General features: G+C 45.6%; 1 protein-coding gene across 1 annotated transcript in view; it reads left to right on the plus strand.

The window, feature by feature from the left end:
* Positions 1–21,507, plus strand: part of LOC119159756 (lysosomal alpha-glucosidase) — an 88,357-nt gene extending 66,850 nt beyond the window's left edge. Inside the window, exons 13-23 of the mRNA XM_037412606.2 lie at positions 7,444–7,573; positions 8,519–8,690; positions 9,983–10,099; positions 10,218–10,366; positions 13,078–13,162; positions 14,275–14,331; positions 15,125–15,267; positions 17,270–17,358; positions 17,473–17,522; positions 19,767–19,940; positions 21,116–21,507. Of these exons, the coding sequence (XP_037268503.2) occupies positions 7,444–7,573; positions 8,519–8,690; positions 9,983–10,099; positions 10,218–10,366; positions 13,078–13,162; positions 14,275–14,331; positions 15,125–15,267; positions 17,270–17,358; positions 17,473–17,522; positions 19,767–19,940; positions 21,116–21,184 (1,235 nt within the window). The 3' untranslated portion in view covers positions 21,185–21,507. The remainder of the gene's footprint in view (positions 1–7,443; positions 7,574–8,518; positions 8,691–9,982; positions 10,100–10,217; positions 10,367–13,077; positions 13,163–14,274; positions 14,332–15,124; positions 15,268–17,269; positions 17,359–17,472; positions 17,523–19,766; positions 19,941–21,115) is intronic.
* The last annotated feature ends 239 nt before the right edge of the window (positions 21,508–21,746 follow it).

The raw sequence follows: 21,746 nt of genomic DNA on the forward strand, positions 1-21,746 counted from the left end.
ATCAGCCAAGCCCACCAACCAGCGACACCATTACCACCCCATGAAGGTAAACCAAACTCGACTCTTCATGCCCGCATCACAGAAGCCGAAGTGTATGCAGCCATTCTAAAGCTTCGCACAACTTTGGCATCAGGTCCAGATGGCGTCTCCAACAAAACAATCCGCAACCTAGAGCAAGGTCAGTAACTGTCCTTATTGAATGTTTCAATGACTGTTGGCATGCGGGAAGTATAACAGAAGTATACCAGTAGAATTGAAGCACGCGAAAATAGCGTTTATACGAAAGCCCGAAAAAAAAGGCAGATTTATCAAATCTTCACCCCATCTCGTTAACTTCATGCCTTGGCAAATTATTTGAGCACGTGTTCTTGGCTCGGCTAGAAACACTTGCAGAAGAGCAACACCTTTTCCTCCAACCATGCTTTGTTTTCGCACCCTCTTATATACTCAAGACTGCCTGTTACAAATTTACAACGACTTATTGAAAGACCCTGTGCATGCGGGCATGCGAGCAATGCTTGACATAGACCTACGCAAGGCGTTCGATAAGGTGACACATCAAGCGATAGCCCATCACTTGGCTTCAACAAACACCGTGGAACGTATTTACAGCTATGTGTGCTCCTTCTTACAAGGCCGCACTGTAGAACTTTCCCTGAATGACAGCAACGCCACAAAGCGACTTGCCATATCCAACCAAGGCACGCCACAGGGAGCCGTACTTTCACCTTTCCTCTTCAGCCTTGTAATGAGCAAACTCCCACTGTTACTAGACCGCATACCCAACATCCGACACACCCTATACGTGGATGACGTAATGGTATGGACCACTACCGGCTCCGACGGACAGATCGAGGAGGCACTGCAACGCGCTTTGGACACAGTTGCCGAATATGCCGCCCGTGTGGGTCTCGAGTGCTCACTGGAGAAATCAAAACTCTTCCTTCTTCGTCCTCCTGACTACCGTAAGGTTAAACACCCGCCACTACCAATCATCACTCTCAGAATTGCTGGATCCGAAATACCGATAGTGCAGCACATGTGCCTTCTCGGCCTTCACGTACAGGCCGGCAAGAGGAATACCGTCGCACTAGAGAGGCTTCCGGTCACCGTCCCTCAGACTGCCCGTCTGTTAGGAAGAATCTCTGCGCAGGAACACGGCATAAAAGAAAAGGAACTTCTCCAGCTGCTAAGTGCCTTCGTAACCAAAAGAATCACTGACGCCTTACCGTACCTACGACTCCGCAAGGCTGAAAAAGAAGAAGTTGACAAACTTATTTGCACAGCTCACAAGGTCGCTTCGGGCCTCTTCCGCACCACATCAACCACGCACCTCCTCAGCCTTGGAATTCACAATAGAATAGATGAACTTACCGAAGCACACTGAACTGCACAAATTGAACGATTGCGTGGTAGTAAGACCAGAAGATGGATACTCTGACGTATCGGCATTCCCCCGTCACCAAGCGGACAAGACTTGATCTCGCTACCACTTCTCATCAGACAGCGCTTCATTGTACGGCCATTGCTGAAGAACATGCTGGCCGGCATTCATGACGGTACACTCTAAGGCAAAAAGGTGTGTGGTTCGTTCTTTTGGGGACTAATAGGGCTGCCACAACCATTAATCCCTTTAAGGACTAACAGCACCGGGTCTTACAGTTAGTCCCCACAGGTGAGCTTAAGGAACTACCATTTAGTTCTCACATTTACACCTTAGTGAGTAAACGTTAGTCCCACAATTCACCTCAAATGACTAACATTTAGTCCTTACATTTGCATTTATAGAGCAACTGTTAATCCCAACATTTACACATTGCCGGGCAACAGTTAGTCCTCACTGTTAAACCTTGCCTGACGAACGGTCGATCTACCCAAATACTCCAATCAGATGAACTTTTTGTCCCCAGTCCAAACATTGTTTCTTGTTTATTTTCCGCCAGGCCTAATCTTTTTTTCGCCTGTTTTTCTGCGCAGTGAGCAAGAAATTGCGCAGAAAAGAACACGCGAAAAAGTAGTTCGCCACCTATCTGTAACTGCTTTCGCAGTCACGGCAACAGTGAAAGACAAAAGTGAGACATAGAAATATTTTGTTTTTCTACATACACATGAAGTTTCTGCATTCTTTTAAGTGAATTCATGGTGAAGTGTACAAGTCCAGCTTCAATGTCAAATCTTGTTCACTCCTTAGGGAGCTCCTCCGACGGAAGCGATAGATGACAGGCATTGCAGGCGCCAGCGCACACAGCCTTCTGCCTGTTGTGTTCCCACGGCTGCCCGTACAATAATATAGTAAAAATAGTTAGACACACGTGACAGAAGATGAAGATGCATGCATATGACAAGTTAATATATACGTTACTATAAAAACATGCGTGTAAAATATGTCACACAAACAACTTTACCTTCACATCTCGCACAGTCCTTCTGAAGCTGCTCTGACGAAAGAGATGGATGACAGGCATCGCAGACGCCAGCGCACACAGTCTTAAGCACGGTGTGTGCCCACGGCTGCACAATAAGTATGTAAAATAGTGAGTCACACCTGACAGAGGATGAATACAAATGCATATGAGAAATACATGCAAGGTGAAATGCAAACATACGTGAGATATGACATGCTAATAATTTCACCGTGATGTCACGCATCATCAAAGACTAATTTCGATCCCCGTAGCACAACAGCTTAGGAGCGGCGGCCACAGTGACAACTCCGCGAACCACCGTGCCGCTAACAAGTCGGCGAGCCCTAAGCGAGCGACGTCATTCAGGTTGAGCAAGCGAACGCGAGACCAAACACAGCGCTGCACGCGGAGTGTCTGCCGTCATCGAACTTCGAATAGAAGAGTGAGCGTTCGCTTGGCCACCGCCACGAACAGTGCCGAGCTGGTTTGGAGCTCAAGCCGAAGAAATCGACGGTAATGTGGCCCTTTTCCACAAACTCGGGCGAGTGCAGCGCGCAAACGCGAGTCCGCCGCCGAGCTGCTGGCGACCGACTGACGGGAAAGCCAACTGTAATGGCGACGAATTTTCAGTGAGTTCCAACGCTAGCGAAAGCCCCGTCAGCCCGTGATGGTGCACTTACAGTGCGCGACATACTACAACCAAACTCTTTACGAGAACCCGCAACGTGTTTTAGATGACTCCCAACATAGCGACGAGGTCTCAGCCCAATATCGTCATCCCGGAGCTCATCGCGGCGGCGAAGACCAGCGAGCACTCGATGAGTGAGTGTACGGGAGGCCGACGGCAATGGCGGCCAATTTCCAGGCGGTCGCAAAGCACAGGCGAACTGGAGACGCCGAAGCTGACCTTCGCGATGCATTTCGTGCGTGCGATATACAACATGACCGAGCCCGTTGCCGGCAAGCGCGATCCGTATCACACATGCGACAAGTAGAGTAGAGTAAAGAATGATAACCTACTCGCCTTAGAATCCAGCGCTGTTTTCTGGCCTGAATCAGACTGAAGTATATATCCGATAGGCCTGTTGTCTTCTCGGCCGCCACATTTGCCTTCCCAACTGTTGCTGTCGTGTGTTGGTCGTGACTATCTTGAAGTCAGATGTATACAGCGCGGCGCGGTGACGTGTTGAGACTTGCTTCAGACTTCATGTGTGCAGCGAAACGCAAAAGCAGCAGCCCACGCTCATCCAAGCGTACACACAAGCAGCACGTCGTAATTCTTAGATCGTCGAATCCAGGCGGCCGTGGTCGAGCACTCCGAGCGTGACGCAACGCGAACCGTCCCCGGCAAAATACGGGAAAGACTGAGCAACAGAGGAGAAGGAGGGTGGTCACCTTGGCAACGCTTTTCACGCTGCCGGCAATACCCGGGCGGTTCATTCCTTTGGAGCGTGTTTTGAGACTAAGTGGTCTCGTGCGGCACGCTTCCCTTTATGGTTGCTCCTCAACGGTCTATCCGTTCATCGCGCGCGCCTATTGGGCTCCGTTACTCCTTTTTCGTGTAATTTTGCCTTAGAGTGTGGATGATCGGCCCGCGCCAGAAACATTCACAGTACCTACGGTACGAACACTAAGGCGGTGCACGTCGACGCGGCAAGATACCCAGCCCCCAAACAGGCATATGCAATCAATGTCTCGTAGAAACGTACCCCAGTCGATAAAGAGCCTACCAGGATGTGTGCCGACTCCATACGCACACAGGACCTAACCGAGTCCGAAGAAGCTGCCATAGCGATCGCCACAATAGCCGGATTTGAAACAATCATTAGTGACTCCAAATGTGCCATCACCCAATTTGCCCATGGCACTGTTTTCCCAACCACGGCGGGAATCCTCCGTCCTCTGCCCCAAGCGGCACGCAACGCCTCAGATGACACTGCTGCTAGCAGCACCAACGATGACGATCCTCGTTTAATCCAACTCATCTGGGTCCCAGCGCACGCAGGAAACCCGCGTAAGGAAGCCACCCACAGACAATCGCGACGACTCGTACACTAGGCGGTGGGCCAGACTTCGGACCACGATACCGAAGCAACCAAATCACTCATCACCTTTCACGACATCACGCAGTACTACAAGCTATAAAGGCAAACCAGACCACCCCCGCACCCACAAATAAACAAAGCTCAACAAATCACTTGGCGGCGGCTTCAAACGAACTAATCCGCTTCTTTGTACATACAGTCACATATACCCAGCCTTATTCACATCTACGTGCACCCTTTGCAAGACACAGCCCACAACCTTGGACCACATCATCTGGGGATGCAGCAAGGAACATCCCCCACCAAACCTCCTAGGACAGTCACCTTTGTGTGAGGCCTGGGAGAGAATCCTCACGACTACAAGCCTGGACACCCAGCTCCTGGCCATCAAACGCGCTGAAGAGGTGGCGACCATACGTGGCCTGACAGCCCTCGCCACTTAGAAAACCGTCAGCTGCCTTAATAAAGTTGTTTACTACTACTACTTTCCTCTTTTGGAAACACTGCAAGCTGGGCAGCTAAGTCAAGGCAAGTTTGACTTGGAAAGAGCAAATTCAATATTATGAATAGTTTTTTAATGTGGAGCAATATATCTTGCCACGAATTGATTAGCTAGTATCATTGCTCGCAGGCTTGTATGGGCCGCCAATATTGCGAAGAACTCTGACTTAGCATTCGTTCTATTGTTGTGGCTTCATGGAGGAATTCCGCCACTGTACCTGGAGGGTTACGTACAATCCGGTAAACAGGTGCTCTTTGACGCTCCGCGTCAAGAAGCATACATTCTTGTCTCCCACCATTGTGATGTGAGCTCCCAGGAACAGCCGAAACATCTTAACGAACATGGCAACACTTTCGTTTGGTTTTTGACTCTTGAAATGCAGAAGTTCTGCTAGTTCCGGTCGGAACTGGTATGCGTGTTCTGCAGCTGGGTACAAAACTTGGGCCAGGTTACCAATGCAGCGTCATGGTTCTAAACTAAATACGCGCTGAACCTTCGATATAGAAGTAGACATACTGGAGCTTCCGACTGCCGCCCCATTCGTTGGCGACCCAGAACGTCAGCTCACGCATACACCAGCATAGAACGCCAGCCCGCGCTTACATCAGCTATGCCACGTTACATTGCAGCGGGAACCTGTAACAAGCGGTGTAGCAGAACGCCAGGCTGGAGACATATACATTATCGGCACTGGATTTCCTAGGTTTGTCTACTCGCAGTACGACCCCATTGTCTTTGTCGAGAGGGAGATCGTTGTGAACTTCTTTCTCACAGCGAATCATGCAAGCCTGCCAGCAAGGATACTATAGCTAATCTTGTACTCGTGGTAGTGTAAGAAAGAGGGAGAAAGAAAGATAAAGCGAGAGCTTAAGTAAAAGGCAGGGAGGTTAACCAGAAGAAAATTTTTTAGTTTTCTACACTGCGCTGGGGAAGGGGAAATGGGATAGAAAGGTTAGGAGGGAAAAATAGAAGAGGAACAAAAAAAAGGAGGAAAACGCGCACACACTCAAGCACGGGAGTGTCTTAGTCGTTTTGCGAGCCCGGTTGACCGCAGAAACCTTATCAGTGTCTTCGTCGCTTTCCATCTGGAAGCTCGAACGTTCCGACACTGCGAAATTGACTGCTCCGAAAGCGGTTGGTCCTCAAGCTGTGCTAGTGTTGCCTTTGGGTTGTTGTCCTTTGGAAGCTGCTGTCTTGAGAGCTATAATGAGGGCAGTCGCGAAGGACGTGGGCAATGGTTTCCTCACTACCATAGGGGTCAATCGCAGCATTGTCTGTCATTATGATTCGGAAAGCAAAACTGTTAGTGGTCGGGGTGAATTTACAGTGACATCGTGTTCGAAAGGGTCCGATAAAAGCGTTCTATGAATCCGTCAGTCTGCGGATGGTGCTGCGTTCGGCGAGCCACCCTTTTGCCGCGACAGCCGCTACGGAAGAAAGGCGGCCACCTCACCATAGTGGAAATAAGGAGCAGCGTGAAGACGCCCTGCTGTTTTCATGAGTAGTACTGGGATGTGCGTGGTTGCAATTACTCGACGGAGCACTGCTGTCCTTGCGGTCGGCGCGGAGATGCGACACGTGGCGTCTTCGTGGCCCAGGAAAAGCCACAATGCCGAGTTTCCGCCGAAGACGGACGTCGGACTTCTATGCTTTGCGTCTCTGACTGATGGAGCGCCGACGCTCAAATCAGCGTCTTTTCGGTGTGGACCTTTTCAATGTAGAGTTTGCGCCCAGAGAGCTCGCCATGTACATAATGTAAATAAACCCTCCACTACGTTCAACTTCCTCCTGCCTCGACATCTTCATTTGAGATCTCCGGTGCCGCAAAAGCCGGTCGAAACAATAGTAACTAGATGTTGTTTTGTGAACGATGTTCGGCTCGGGCTAAATCACATTGATGATGGTATGTACAGATGACCAAGATGTACAAGTCATGATGACATGTAAAGAGTATGAAGAGTAATTCACCTTCGCGCTCACACTATACCCTCGCGCGGTGGAAGCGGCTGCCTGGTCGCCTGAAAGTATTATGAAATGCGTCGCATATGGGGCTTTAAACGAGACTTCATGCATTATCTCTGTCCCACGGCAACGGTTATCACGGGAAGTGCTAAGAGAAAAAACGCGGTATTTAACAGGGCACGTCTGTTCAACCGTGAACGAACCCAGAAAGCGACTGATGAATTTGTCGCATACACCAGGCACGCTCAGCGGAGTCTATAGAACTTCGTTTTCAGGAAAAAAAGTCACAACACTGCGAAATGGCAACCCTGGGTGCAGAAGTCTTCGCAATGCTTCGAATCGCGTAAATGCAAAATACAGTTACATCAGCCATTTTTCTTAAATAGACGCGAGCTTCACTCCGCGATTCACATTTTGTTAAATTTTCGGATCGATCCTGTTTACTGTGACTTCATTCGCTCGTTCACAGCTCATTTCGTATCCTCGTTTTTAACTATTGGTCGTAACTCTGCCGTGTGTGCCTGCGCAGAGACAAAAGGACATCGCCTGTTCGAGAGAACTCTCTGCATGGACTCTGTACACTGGTTCAAGGGTACCAAGCACTGCCACTACAATTTGCACAACCTCTACGGCAAGGCCATGAGCGAAGCAACAGTCAAGTAAGCTGCAAAAGGAGTTAGAAAAACCTTTATAGTATCGAAATTTTAGTAAAGGTAACAGAGAGGGTGAAAAAAAATGGGAGTACCTTGTGGACAAAAGCGAGTTGCAGGTGGCTGACAGAGAGCAACAACATTGCATATGCTATAACAAAGTAACTTTAATAGAGCTCCAAGAAGTGCTTAATGTTCGTTAACAGACAGGTAATTACGATTTTCATATACTGCGAATCTCGCACCTGCCAGATATCCTAATCTATTTGTGGCAATGCGTGTAGCGTGGAATATTAAGAGTTGTCTGCACTGCAGACATTGGCATGGTCAGCTGCCACTACCGCTTTGCACTGTCACGTTACTTGTGGAACAATTCATGACTGCTTGACTGTATGACGTCGACAGCCTTTTGATCTAACAGTCTTACGCTGACGCTGTCTGCGGTGTTGTAACACACAGAGAGACCGTGTACTTAAGGTTTGCGTGCACGCCAAAGAATTCCCAGAAGATTGAAATTTCCGGAGTTCTCCACTACGGCGTCCTTCACAATCATACCGTGATTTTCGGAAGTTAAACCCTAACAATTATTATTAGCGCATTCAGAGGCTGTGTGAGAGGCTCTGAGGTCTTGTGTGGTGAATTCTCACCTTTGCCTTCATTGCTCTCACCTTTCACGCTCATTTCAATCTTTTCCTGTAAATAGCGAAGTAGAACATGTAATTAGCCTCTGCATCTTTCCTTTGTATTTTTTAAAGACCTCTACCACTTTTTCAGTTTGTGAAAAAAAACCTGCAGATGGGAAATTTCGAGGTTTTACGTGCTACTTTCAGGTGGATATTAACCTTTTATTGTGAAAAGCAATAGTAAAACTGCCTAGTAATCAACCAGATGCACTGCTGTGTTATTCAGCCATTGCACTCTGACCTTTGCATCGTGCCTTCTGTGGTTACGCAGTGCCCTGAACGCGCTGTCCGTAGGCCGGCGCAGCCTAGTCATGTCTCGCTCGACGTTCCTGGGCAGTGGTCGATACGTTGGCCACTGGTTGGGTGACAACGCAAGCCGCTGGCCGGATCTGGGCCACTCTATCATCGCTATGCTCGAGTTTGGCCTGTTCGGCATACCACTGGTGATTGACTCGCATTCCTTTTCAGCCCACTGAAAAACATTTAATGACCTGAACGATCGGTCCGTGGGACAGTGTGAGGAAGAAGGAGGCAGACTAGTGACGTTAAATCATCAATACTTATTCATTGGCTACGGCTACATCAGGCGTCGTCAGTTTAATTACTCGCCTAATTACATAACACTATTGTGTTGAAAACACATTTAGAGTGGTAGATGTGTGCGCTGTTCATTCCTTATCTATACTCCTTCACGTGAAAAGCAGCAGCACGCACCCCTGATGGGTAATACGTCCTTTATACCGATATAACCGAGCACCGAAGCAGCATCTGGCTCTGTGGAAGCGTGCGAGTTATGTACAGGTATATGCAGTTGGCCGTAGACATCTTTTTCGTGGTGACATAGATCTAGTTTGTGAAACTGAGTGCGACTGTTGCAGCGTGGCATTTCCCCAGCCTTGGCCGTACAAACCAAGAGGCCCAACTTCAATTTTACAGTTGCATAAAGGGTGTTTTCTTTGTTAAGGCGTCATTTGACATACGTTGCGGACATCCTCAGCTGCATGGACATTATCAAATTGCTGATGGTGACAGGTGAAGACTATTTACCAGAACGTTTTGTGGTCCTTAAATGTGACGACAGCTGCTTGAAATGGCACGACACCCGCCTAAAGTCTACTTCATTAAAGCTATAGCAGTCGCTGTCGAATACTTGTAAAATGCTAACATGCTTTCTAGTTGAGCATAATTAATGCGTAGCTTTCAACTAAGGTTGAGCTCAGCCCCGCCGCGGTGGTCTAGTGGCTAAGGTACTCGGCTGCTGACCCGCAGGTCGCGGGTTCGAATCCCGGCTGCGGCGGCTGCATTTCCGATGGAGGCGGAAATGTTGTAGGCCCGTGGGCTCAGATTTGGGTGCACGTTAAAGAACCCCAGGTGGTCTAAATTTCCGGAGCCCTCCACTACGGCGTCTCTCATAATCATATGGTGGTTTTGGGACGTTAAACCCCACAAATCAATCAATAAGGTTGAGCTCATCAGAGGTGGTGCTTGATTTAACTGTAAATAACGATAATTTTAATTATACCTTCAGGGACAGTGCTGCAACACACATAAACAGCCATCTGGTGGGTGTAAAAGCTAAGGAGTATACCTTTATGCGCAATAACGTGATCAGCAAGCTGGCTGCGAGATGAGGATTGTCCACGAGTTTGTTGTCCTCTCCGCGAAAGTTAACACGTGCATTTCATTATGAGCGAGCAACATGCAGACAACAAGCAAAGCTCTCGCTTTTTTTCAGGTAGGCGCCGACGTGTGCGGGTTTTACGACGATGCCAATGAAGAACTCTGTTTGCGCTGGATGCAGCTGGGCATCTTCTATCCTCTAGTCCGAAACAACAATGCCATTGAAAGTAGTGTGCGTATAAACTTTCTTTTGGCACGTACACATGGTGAAAAAACTTTACAGTGAAGGGGCTGTACCATTTGAGGGAGACTTGTTTTACCGCTTATTTCCTTCATCGCCATACCTTCAGGCTCAAGACCCGTCAGCGTTCAGCGAAGATTACCAAGCGGTGGCACGCAGTGCCCTGAAGCTTCGATACGAGCTGCTCCCTTTCCTCTACACCCTGTTTCACCACGCTCACACCAAGGGCACCACCGTAGCGAGGCCACTCTTTCACGTGTGAGTCGAAACTCTGTTCTCCTTCCGGACCCATGGTAGAATATCCGCATGCTTCTTGTTGTTTTGCTTCTCTGTTAATTTTCTTTTTCTTGTTATTCTATTTTTTTCCGACGTCTGTATATTTCGGTAGCATGCAAGTTTCTTCGCTCAGTGACAAATATTAAATACTTGAATGCACCCAATATATTGTGTTGAATTGCACCATGTACCACTCTTACCCCATGCTTCTTGGTAGGCCTGTGAGGTATTAATAAATTTTTAAAATAAAAATGTTCCCATAAGTTGTTCGCTTTGTATAGAAAGTAGCAGTCTCTTGTGAACCGAAAGACTTCACATTGGGACATGATTCCTAAATCCTCTAAGTCTTTACTGCCTGTAGTTCAGCTGCAAGTACTCCTCTTCGCATGCTATGGTATATGCGCATTGGTTAAACTTGGGATAATAATGTAATGAGAAGATCAACGCGCAAGCTGCTGACTTTATTCAGGCTGCACGGTGGGTTTGTTGGTGTTCCATAGCATCCGGTGTATAGCGAATCTAGGACGAGACAGTGCAAGAGACTTACAGCACTGTGTGTGTGTGTGTGTGTGTGTGTGTGTGTGTGTGTGTGTGTGTGTGTGTGTGTGTGTGTGTGTGTGAAAAATTTGTATGCATCAAAAGGAACCTGTCACACATTTTCTTTAATTGGCCACAGTAACGTCATTAACAGCTTTGAATAATTGACAGTTTACTAAGGTTTTAGACGGGAACGACCATACGTACAATCATAAATATAGGCACGTGCGCTCGTGTCAATGAATAAACCGGTGAACTTGTGTTGGGATCCGTAGCAGCTAATAGCATTTTCCAAATATTTGTATGCTTTTTCCCATGTCAGGAAGACATTGCAGCGAAAAAGACTTTAGATGCAGTCTGCACGAAATAGATAGAACATTTGTGCTCTCTTTCATGTTTAGGGGCGAAGCTCCTTTTGGGGTGGCTTGTGCGTCCCCGCTGTGGGTAACCGCCGCTCGTTAATTTTTGAACCAGTCATAGAGGGCGGTACTTGTACTATACGCTGAAAAATGCAAATAGTACGACAGTAGAGGGCGTTACGTGTAGAAAAGAAAGCTTGACGTCACACGCACGGAAGGAGAGAGCGACAATTGCGCGAGAACGATCGCGTGTTCTTCGGCGACGCCGTACGCCAGGTAGCGCTCTATAGTGCAATAAAAGCGCCGTTATAGCGCGCGCGCGCATTCAGAAGCTCGGCGATGGAAGATAGACAAGGCTGCTGAGCGGCGCGCGCGCAGGGTGGCGGCGGCACGTGCTCGAAGAAGGGACCCCGACGTGCGTGTTCGCGAGGCAGAAGTGCGCCGCCAGGACCCTGCAGTAGGACAACGGGAGGCCGAAGTGGCACGGTAGCGGCGTGTGGATCCAGCTTCGTCCCACTCCCCATCATTCACCTCGTGGATATGCTGTCATGGTTTTGATCTAGGTGGTGTTAGAAATGCTTTTCGGCAGACTTGGGATTGTGCTCAGATAATCGCGAGGTTTTCTGAAAATTTAAAAGTCTTGCGGGAAATTCGGAGAGTTGGTATAGGTGCTCGTGTGCCTAACGTTGGGAGGCAAGGCCTAAGTCCTGGCGAGGGCATTGTCTCCGTTTCTTCTCCCGGTCCTCATCTACCGTCCATAGGATGTCTGATTCCGTGGGCATTGCTTGCAGTGACGTGGCAGGTGCGTTTAAATGCAATCTAATGGCTTGTTGAAGAGAGAGAGAGAGAGAGAGAGAGAGGGTGAAAAGACGCGATGGCAATACCATTTGCAATCTAAGCGTGGATTCTGGCAATAAGCCTTCCGAAATTCATGCCCACGAACTCTGTGGTTACGGCGATCTACTGATGGTCAACTGGTGGCGCCCCGCGGCGCCATGGCCGCGCTTGGTTTTCCACGCGCACGCGTGATTGCCGCATCTTCTACGGTAGCGCTGGTAGTGCACGTTCGTATCGAACATCGTGTGGTACTCTTCAGGCTAGGGGGTCTTTGCTGGGAGCACAGAAAAATTCGTATCACCCCGTAATTCGTACCAGCCGGGATAGCATCACCGAAGTTTTACACAGAGAAAAAAAGACAAACTCATACATACATACATACATACATACATACATACATACATACATACATACATACATACATACATACATACATACATACATACATACATCATATATACATACATTCATACATACATACATACATACATAATACATACATACATGCATGCATGCATACATACATACATACATACATACATACATACATACATACATACATACATACATACATACATACATACATACATACATACATACATACATACATACATACATACATACATACATACATACATATCTACATACACGTGTGTGCGTGTGTGTGAGAAAGAGGAAAAGAGTGAGAAGCTGATACGCATAAAAGTCTAACGAATATTCAGATCGACTATGAATGAGACAGCAAAGACTATTTCTTTCGCATTTTAAATATTTAGTCACCCCAAGTTACCAGAGACAAAGACAAAAATGTGCAGGCAAGTATAATGAAGTATTAGCGCTTGAATGAAAAAAATTTCAGAAAAAAAAGAAAGGTCGGGCTTATTCTGTTTTGCAAGTGCGAAAAATTGTTTTCGATCGGTTGAAAATCGCTTTTTTTCCTTGTCTTCTTCTGTCCACTAGGTTTCCAAACGACACGCAGACGTACGCAATTGACAAGCAGTTCATGTGGGGCGAGGCCCTTTTGATGACTCCTGTCCTGGAACCGGTGAGAGGTTCAATCTTTCATTTTCTCTGCGCGCACGCCTCGCATACTACGCACAAAAGGTCGCACGGCAAATAAGTATTGATGGACGCATATTGCGAAAGGTTACATCTCACAGTAACGTCTGTCATAGCATGAAGGTCGTCCTATCTTCAAAGAAAAAAAAATGCTTTATGAATATTGGAATCTGCCCACTGCGGTGATGAACGAGGCAGTTAACTTGTGCAAGGCGTGCCACAAAGTGAAACACTCAACTTGTTTTTTTTTGCTCATGAATAGAACGAGTGAAACGTGGTTATGTTTCGGCACAAAAGAGTACTTTGCCTGTGGGCGAAATGTACTTTCCGAAGGGCACAAAGCAACGGCTCATTGTCACCGCAATGTAAATATACGGAAGCGAATATAAATAAAATGCCTTCTAGACAAGATCGGTTATATTGCAAAAACTATCTATAGAGTGGATCAGGAAACGTTGCAGGTGCTCGTGAAATTCTTAGTGTATACATTAACATTTGTTAGCGTGTACACAAATTTTTTTACCTATATATAGGTGAAAAAATTCCGCGCATTTTTGTCAATGATGGAACTCTAGTTATTATTAACAGAATATCGCCTCGAAAGGAGAGCGCATATAGAACTAGTCTACATGTGTGGAGTTATAAGCTCAACTTGAAGTAATAAAGTCAATTCCTTCTCGGATTGGGTATTTTCAACACAGCAAAATATCCCACTTAATTCCTGCCTTTATGCGACAGGAATTAAGTGGGATTTAGTCTTTTCAAACTTCACTTGTTCTCAATGGAAAATATGGTAATGCTCTACGATGTAACGCTCTACCTAAAGCTTTTAAGTAACGCTGTCAATCTCGCAAATATAAATATCTTGCAGTACTTTAACTGTTCTTTACTCTGTACGTTCAGCCTATGTTGCCATAAGAATATAATGTAATTCTTCTTACGCACTGGACAGAAAGAGCTATTTTGCTTAAGAGTAGGCGATTTTGTTGGCAGGTGTCCAAACGCCTGCGCTGGCCCAGTTTTTGAAAAAGAAATGTCTTACAAATGTCTCCCTAAAATAATGCACGAAAGAGTAACTTTAATTTCCTTGTCTCCTAGGGGGTTGTCTCCGTGGAGGGCTACTTTCCGGCGGGAAAGTGGTATGACTACCACACGGTAAGCAATGGCTTATCATTCATTCCGGGAGGTATCATCGAACTATAGACCTGTGCTGCTAAGTTCAATGCTTTGTGATCGGAGGGAAACTTGCTGTTCACTGACGTTTGGTTCTGCACATTGGCGTGACCCAGAAGTATATAGTCAAACACGAGTAATAGCTGTTTGCACTTAAGCTAACACTTAAAAGGAAATAGACTTTGTAAATGTTCATCTGATGAGCTTTCTGCAGGTATTCCAGATTGATCCGACGAAAGCACATAAGCAGAGCTTTAAGAATATCACGCGTTGCTTACGCTGTGCATGCTTCACTTCTACCATTCTCAACAGGCAATCGGCGCTTCCAGTGGGCAATGATAGGACGAGGGCGTTTTTATGGGCGCAAAACGTCCGAGAAAAGGCGTGACTGAAAACAAGCCATTTTTACCTGTGTATTGCTTGCTGAAGACAACTGAGCCCATGAATATGTGGCTGAAGATATGTCATTCGATAGCACATGGACAAGCGTATACCGCTGGGAGAGGCTTTCGTCTGACGGTGGGCTCAAGTCGAACATTTGCTGCTTCTTGTGCTGATGGTGGAGACAGCTTATGCAAGATTCATTAGTGCTCAATTACATGAAAGGTTCTCCTACACTATAATAGATACGTTTTTGACAGGGAAACACTTAACTAATGATTGCTGAGCTTATATTACGCTCTCACACAACACTTGAGTTTTCATAAGTAACACCTCACAATTCATTTTACTAATACTGCTTCAAACGTATTTCTTTTCTGCGAATACGGAGCAGGGTCGGGAATTCTCCAGCTACAAGAACGGCCAGTGGCTTCCCGTGTACTCGCCGCTCTTCGACCCGAACCGACCGTGTAACTTGCACGTACGTGGCGGCACTGTGATCCCCACGCAGGGACACGCCAACACCACAACTGTGAGGTAATAATATAATATTGAATATAATACTCAATAAACATATACAACATACATAGCTTGAAGAAAACTAATAACACTGTAACGAGTGTTCCCAGGGCCAGGTTACAGACACAGGATAAAAACTGTCAAGAACTTCGAAATTCTTTTGACTAAACCAGTTCAGGAGGTCTGTGGCATATCAACTGTTGATCAAATAACACAGTCGTCGCTCACGTCTGAAAGCTCCATTAGCTTACCAGTTTCGGAAGCTACAATGAAACGAACCAGTGTGTACTTAGCGTAGACCTTCCTTTCGTAGACCGTATGGTCTGCAAAAGGTATATTTGTTGACGTACTTGGTAAACTATGGTGCAGGCCTCTGTAGACTATAGACGCTGGCTCCCGAGCTGGATACTGGATGCGTTGTCGTCTCAATACCTTCGTACTCAACATAAACACTCGCTATTGGATGAAGTAAGGCAAAAGCTTCAAAAGCAAGAGGTAGGGAAGCAGGTCAACATATGGCTATGCAACTGTTTTGATTGAGCTAAAGCAGAAGTAGGCCATACAATATTAAACTGTTCCAGAAAATAAGGCATAATGTTTTTTTTTGTGCTTTCAAGAGGTAGAAGTCTCATATGAGTTCGTCAATAATAAAATACGTTTTCCTAACAGTTCTAAGTCAGTATAATTAAAAAATTCTCGTTTATGGGCAGGATCACTAATTGCTAAAATTTAGGCAAGGTAAAAAACGCCACACAAGACCGAGGAAGCAATCTTGGCTGTTGTCTTTGGTTTTTTGCTGCATTGTAATTAACGGCAGTACATTAGAATGTGCAATTAGTAGTCATTTGGTAGCTTTCGTGTGCAGTTGCAGCGTTGATTGAGGTGAACGTAGATAATGTTTGCGACGCTATTGGAATGCTTGCACAAAAGGTCGGCAAAAATTGTAGAGCTTACTGAGACCCACTCTTGAAATATATTTTGCACTTGGACTGAGACTCGGCAAAATTTTTCCTCAGCCTTGCCCATGTTCGTGGAAACGTTCTTCAGCCGGAGTCGCTCGGACTGGAGTTCTCCAAAAAACTCTGACTAACGGCTTGATCTGAGTCTTAGTGAGTGCGAGTGAGTGAGCTCATGAGCCCATTAGCATAAAATCAACCTTTTCGGCCATGTTTATAGGGCTTTTTAACGCCAATATTTCACGTAATCGATGCTCTTCTATAGAACCTACGAACACGAGTTGTGAGTGGTTTCAGACTGATAAAGGCATTTTTCTTGAAAGAGAAAACAACAGAAGATCTATTTATCAAGAACTCCCCTGGAAGAGTTGAGGGGAAGAGGTCAAGGCACCGCCATGGGTTTCACGCCTTTGATCAATGAATATGAATATGGTGTAAGAACGTTAGCGCTTTGGAATACGTCGGAGTAGGCGTATGTATGAACATGAATGGGGGTAAGGCTAATAATAATGATAAAGATGAATAGATAGGGGCCACAACAGACCATAGAAGATGCCCACCTTTCTGAAAACTGAGGCCTTTCACGTGAAAGCTAAAGAAGTTTCTGTCTTTTGTTCTACAGACCCGTCAAATGTCCATTTTGATAAGGCAAAGGTACAGTAAGAATAATGCCAAATTTACATACCTCAACTCATTACGAGCGCACAACTTCAAGGAGGAAGGTCGGCTCTTATGCATGAAATTAAGTTCTCTTCATAGAACATCCAGTACAATCAACACACGCGACAGGAAGGATTTCAGAGTATAGCGTGCTACAACCTTCATTTCGTCAGAACGTTAGTACAAGGCAGCATAGCGAAACAGTGATGAGTAATGTGAGCAAATTGCGAAGAAGACAGCCCGTGACAAGTTCGTAACTATGCATTGTAGGAGTGAAAGTGGCGACACTGAGTATTGAGGTTAAAACAAGAAAACCTCATTAGAGCCACTATTCACTGGCACAAAAAAAAAAATCACCAAGGGTTTCGCTTTGACTGTTCAATGTCTCTTGTTATATATTGCAGCCGGAAGAATTCCATGAGACTTTTGGTAGCACTTAATGCGTCTGGCGAAGCCATTGGTGACCTTTACTGGGATGATGGAGAGACCAGAGGTGAGTCGTACTGTCTGTCATCAAGAAGCGATTGGCTGCGCAGTGGCAATCAAGATTTCGAGCGTGTTGGTATTAGTGAACTAAACTACCCGCGGTTGTATTTTTACTTTTCAGATGCCCAACTTTTGGGGGAATACGTGTACCTCAAGTTCCGTGCGGTGAACGTAAGTCTCAAGTGTACAGTGCATTCCAGCACAAGAAATAAGCATGAGCAGGGCTGTAGAGCAAGCGTAAACTTCTGCTCAATATAAAAGATATGGAACTGCTATAATCAATCGCCATGTAGGTCGCAATATCAACCACAATATAAAACTGAATTCGTGGTCCAGGCTTCGTAAAAATTATGCTGCGTGGCAGGACCTGTATAATTGTGAACCGGCCCGCACTACCTTCGTGCTCTTCTGTATGTTCTGCTGCGTTCTAAGAACACGTGAGCCCATTTGTCCGGCGTGAAATGCAATAACTCTGATGGGTGGGAGAACGAGTGCACAGAGAGAGATAGAAAGACAGAGATAAAAAGAGAAACATCAGTAGAAAGAAAGAGAACAAGTAGGGAAAAAGATAGAAGGCGAGATAGAAATTGCAGAGAAAGAGAAAAAGAGGGAAACGAGAGAAAAGATGAAGATACAGAACAAAAAACAGAAAAGAAAAGTGATAGAAAGAAAGACACAAGAGATGAAGAAAAGAGATAGAACAAGCGTTGCCATGCGCAGTGTAGCATAGAAAAAAAAAAAGGAAACCAGGGTGAGGAAGCTCGAAATGAAGAGGGAAACTCACCACAGCTCCGCTGCTTCCTCAGTCTTCATTACACTAGTGCGTAGCCGGTCCATTTTTTTCCCTCTCTAATGCCATACTTGTCCCTTGAACTTTCCTAGCCGGATCATTACAGCTCCAGGGCTCATGGAACTGAGTGAGCGAATGTATGTGTGCATGTGTGTGTGTGTGTGTGTGTGTGTGTGTGTGTGTGTGTGTCCTGTGTAACTGGTGACCACTTTGTGCAAAATATGCAGAAACTAGCTATTTTAGGGAATGGCTTTGTCAGCTGACTGAGCAATTTTGATCGTACTGGAATGTAAATTAATCTAGTACGGTTTAATAGAAATGGCATAGCTGAAGTATAACGCATCAGTTAAACACGATTTCTAACATGCTTGTTCAACATATCATTTTTTTTCTTGAGTGAATTCCCGAATATTAATGAGAAGAGGGACGTGCTCCTTTTAGCATTTCCGTGTGACCCACAAGCACCGGAAGGTTTCTAGCACGAAAAAAATAATAGAGCTTTTCCTTGTTAAGACATTTCTGCTTCCATGCAAGTGAGCATAAATACTCAAATAGATTGAGGTTTTGTTATTGATCTGCAGCTGAACGTGAAGTAAGCTGTGCATATAAATTTCATCGTGAAATTGTACGTTGAGCGTTGTAAAATTTCGTTTGTATATTCACATTTACTAACTATGTTCATGAGTCCATGGTCAAAGCTTTAACGTTATGAAACGTTTGTGCATAGCTTTAGTGTACGCCATTTGTATATTACTGTTCCTGCTTGCTGTTTTATTCTAATGCTAGCAGAAATATTGCTCATCGAAAAATAAAACAAGTAAATGCTAGTCAAAACGATTCGTCACTGTTTTATTATACTGTTTTACCTTTCAGATGACAGTTGTTTGCTTTGTCCTTTCAGTTTGAGTTAGTAAGAATAGATAGGTGAGCATCAACCATACAGCAACGAATTCATGAAATGTAGGTATTTGTGTAATGTACCGTGCTTGCAATTTCTGGCCTCGAAAGTCGCTTGACATAAAATAAAAATAAAATAAAAATAAAATACTCACGAGGTTTCATTTCACTCGTTTTTTGATGGGAATAAATTGCGTGACCAGTTGGGTAATTTCAAACTTCGGAAATCGTGAAATTGGTGGAACGCGTTTTCTGCGGCCAAAATTCATGTATCGTTTTAGGCGAAGGATTTTTTTTTGGGGAACCTAACTTTGAAATCATTATCCTGGGTATGAAACAGGCGCCTAAAGTAAATTTCATCGCAATCGGGAACGGTGGCCGGAACCTCGTGTTCATTCTTATCGGGACACACCCTGTTTTCGATGTGGACTTTATACTTAACTACTGGAAGACAACAGTGAGGGGACGTGCTTATGAAGTGACTGCGCTTTTTGGTAATGACTGGTGCATATTTTTGCATCTCAATGTCAGCGGCAGTAAAAAGATGATGCTTTCCTGCTCCGACCGATTCGGAAAAAAAACATTGATGTTGATTATTTTGCGAATATGAACAATAAGACATCGACCATCAAGAATATCTGGACTTCTTGAAGCGCATTCTGCAAAAAAGTTTCAAACTAGCTGAAACAGATCGTATCGCAACAATGGTTTCGACTGCTTTCGCGCAGAACACACTTGAGATATGCAGCTACCAGTACAAGAAGCTGTTCAACTCGACGTTCGACGAGTTGGCCATCATGTCCGTTCGAGTGCTGGGCATCCGACGGAGGCCCGCCCGGGTCGAACTTGACGGCTACTACCTCCTATCGCGTAGGCAGTACCGGTGGCACCACAGCAACAAGGTTGGTGCGGCATCCTGGCACTCACTCGCACGTTTTTGTCGCATTATTAGTGCGTGTGTGTGATAACATCAATGGGATGAAACGCTGGGCTAGTTGATATTGACATATTTGATGCAGCGTTGACGCCAAGACGAAGACACAGAAAGCACAGAAAGAGCGCTGTTCGGTGATCGCCTTTCACCGCTAGTTCTGTGCATTCTGTTTCTCCGTCTCCATCTTTCAGCGCTAACAAGTGAAACTTGTTTTGTGTGTGTAAGGTAGTGAGTGAAGGAGGAAGGAAAGAGCAGCTTGCCTATATTGATTCGTTGATTGATTGATTGATTGAAATAACTATTGAAGCTTGCCTACATGCCTACGATTTATTCTCTCTCGCACTCTCTCTGTCTTGTTAGTGACCATATGGCATATTGAGTAGCATGTCAGTACTAAATGGCAACTGGTGTCTATTTTTTGAAATTATGATATTGCTGATCACAATGACTGCTTTGTGAATGCATCCACGTCAGTATAAAACACTGCTTAATATGTACGTGGAAATTGGGTTTGTGTATCATTTTCTTGAGCTAATATGGAATGCTGAGCAGTATGTAGCTCCTGATGTGAATATTCTGCAAAACAGCCGAGGTGAAAGGGTGGCAAATGATAGGTGGCAAAGAGGAAACTCTAATACAGAGCTAGACCAACGCACACAGGCAATGCCGTTGAGGATCAATAAAACCAACCATTGAGGATTCATGAAAAAACATACAAACGGGCATGAATAAAGAATTTAACAAAGTAGTGGAGTTCTTTGAGTGAAACAATATGTACACACAGTCACAAAAACGTTAACGCATACGCACGTATGTGTTTGGTAATGTTGCACCGCTTCCGGGTCCCAGCCGTGTTATTGGTCACATTATTGCGAGTTCGCATATATATATATATATATATATATATATATATATATATATATATATATATATATATATATATATATATATATATATATATATATTGTGCTATGGTGCGGGTGGGAGCATACCAAGCCGCCATTTTCTATAACTAGAACTCGTAACATTAATCTACTATATATGCTTGCACAAAAAAATTTCGTAAACTCAAAGTTGCCGGTCGCAATAAGCCAAGAGAAAAAACTTCATCGCGATATTCGGCTGACTTCCTTCTTCTCGCAGGTGATGGACTTGAAGCAGATTCTCATGCCTCTCAGGAAAAACACCACCGTCCGATGGTTCATGTCGTGACACAGGCACACCGATAGGCACCTCGGCTTCGCCGCGGCCGACCGAACTGGCCGCTACCGTGGACGCTGCTGGCGAGATAGCGAGAACGAGTGGCCCGTGACGGCATCCCCGAGGAGGACAAAGTAGACACGGCGCCGTGTGCGCCGAGCCTCGCGACTGCTGCAGAAGAGGAAAGAGCGTCCTGCGATTGTTTCTAAGTCAGACTTTGCCGTGGACCTCGCGGTGCTGTGTGGAAGAGTTTGAATGTGTGCCGTCGCACGTCTATACGTGAGACCACGTGAGGTGGCGCTGCCGTAACAAGGAGTTGTGGCTGTATGGAACAATGACATCTCTCGGTACTTTTTTCCGGCCACAATTACGGACACTTATCTGCGCGTCAGCTTTGATAACGACGCGGAATGGAAAAGGACAATTGTCGCGAAAGAAACCAACACGTTGACTGTCAAAACAATGGCCTTCGATGCGCCTATTGTTCTCAAAGTATATTTACTTAGGGGACCAGAAAGAGAGATGCTCTTGTTTCCTATCCAAAGCCGCGTTCGCTGAGATATTTTTCATATAA

This window comes from Rhipicephalus microplus, chromosome 1 (genome assembly GCF_043290135.1).
Source record: "Rhipicephalus microplus isolate Deutch F79 chromosome 1, USDA_Rmic, whole genome shotgun sequence".
NCBI lineage: Eukaryota > Metazoa > Arthropoda > Arachnida > Ixodida > Ixodidae > Rhipicephalus > Rhipicephalus microplus.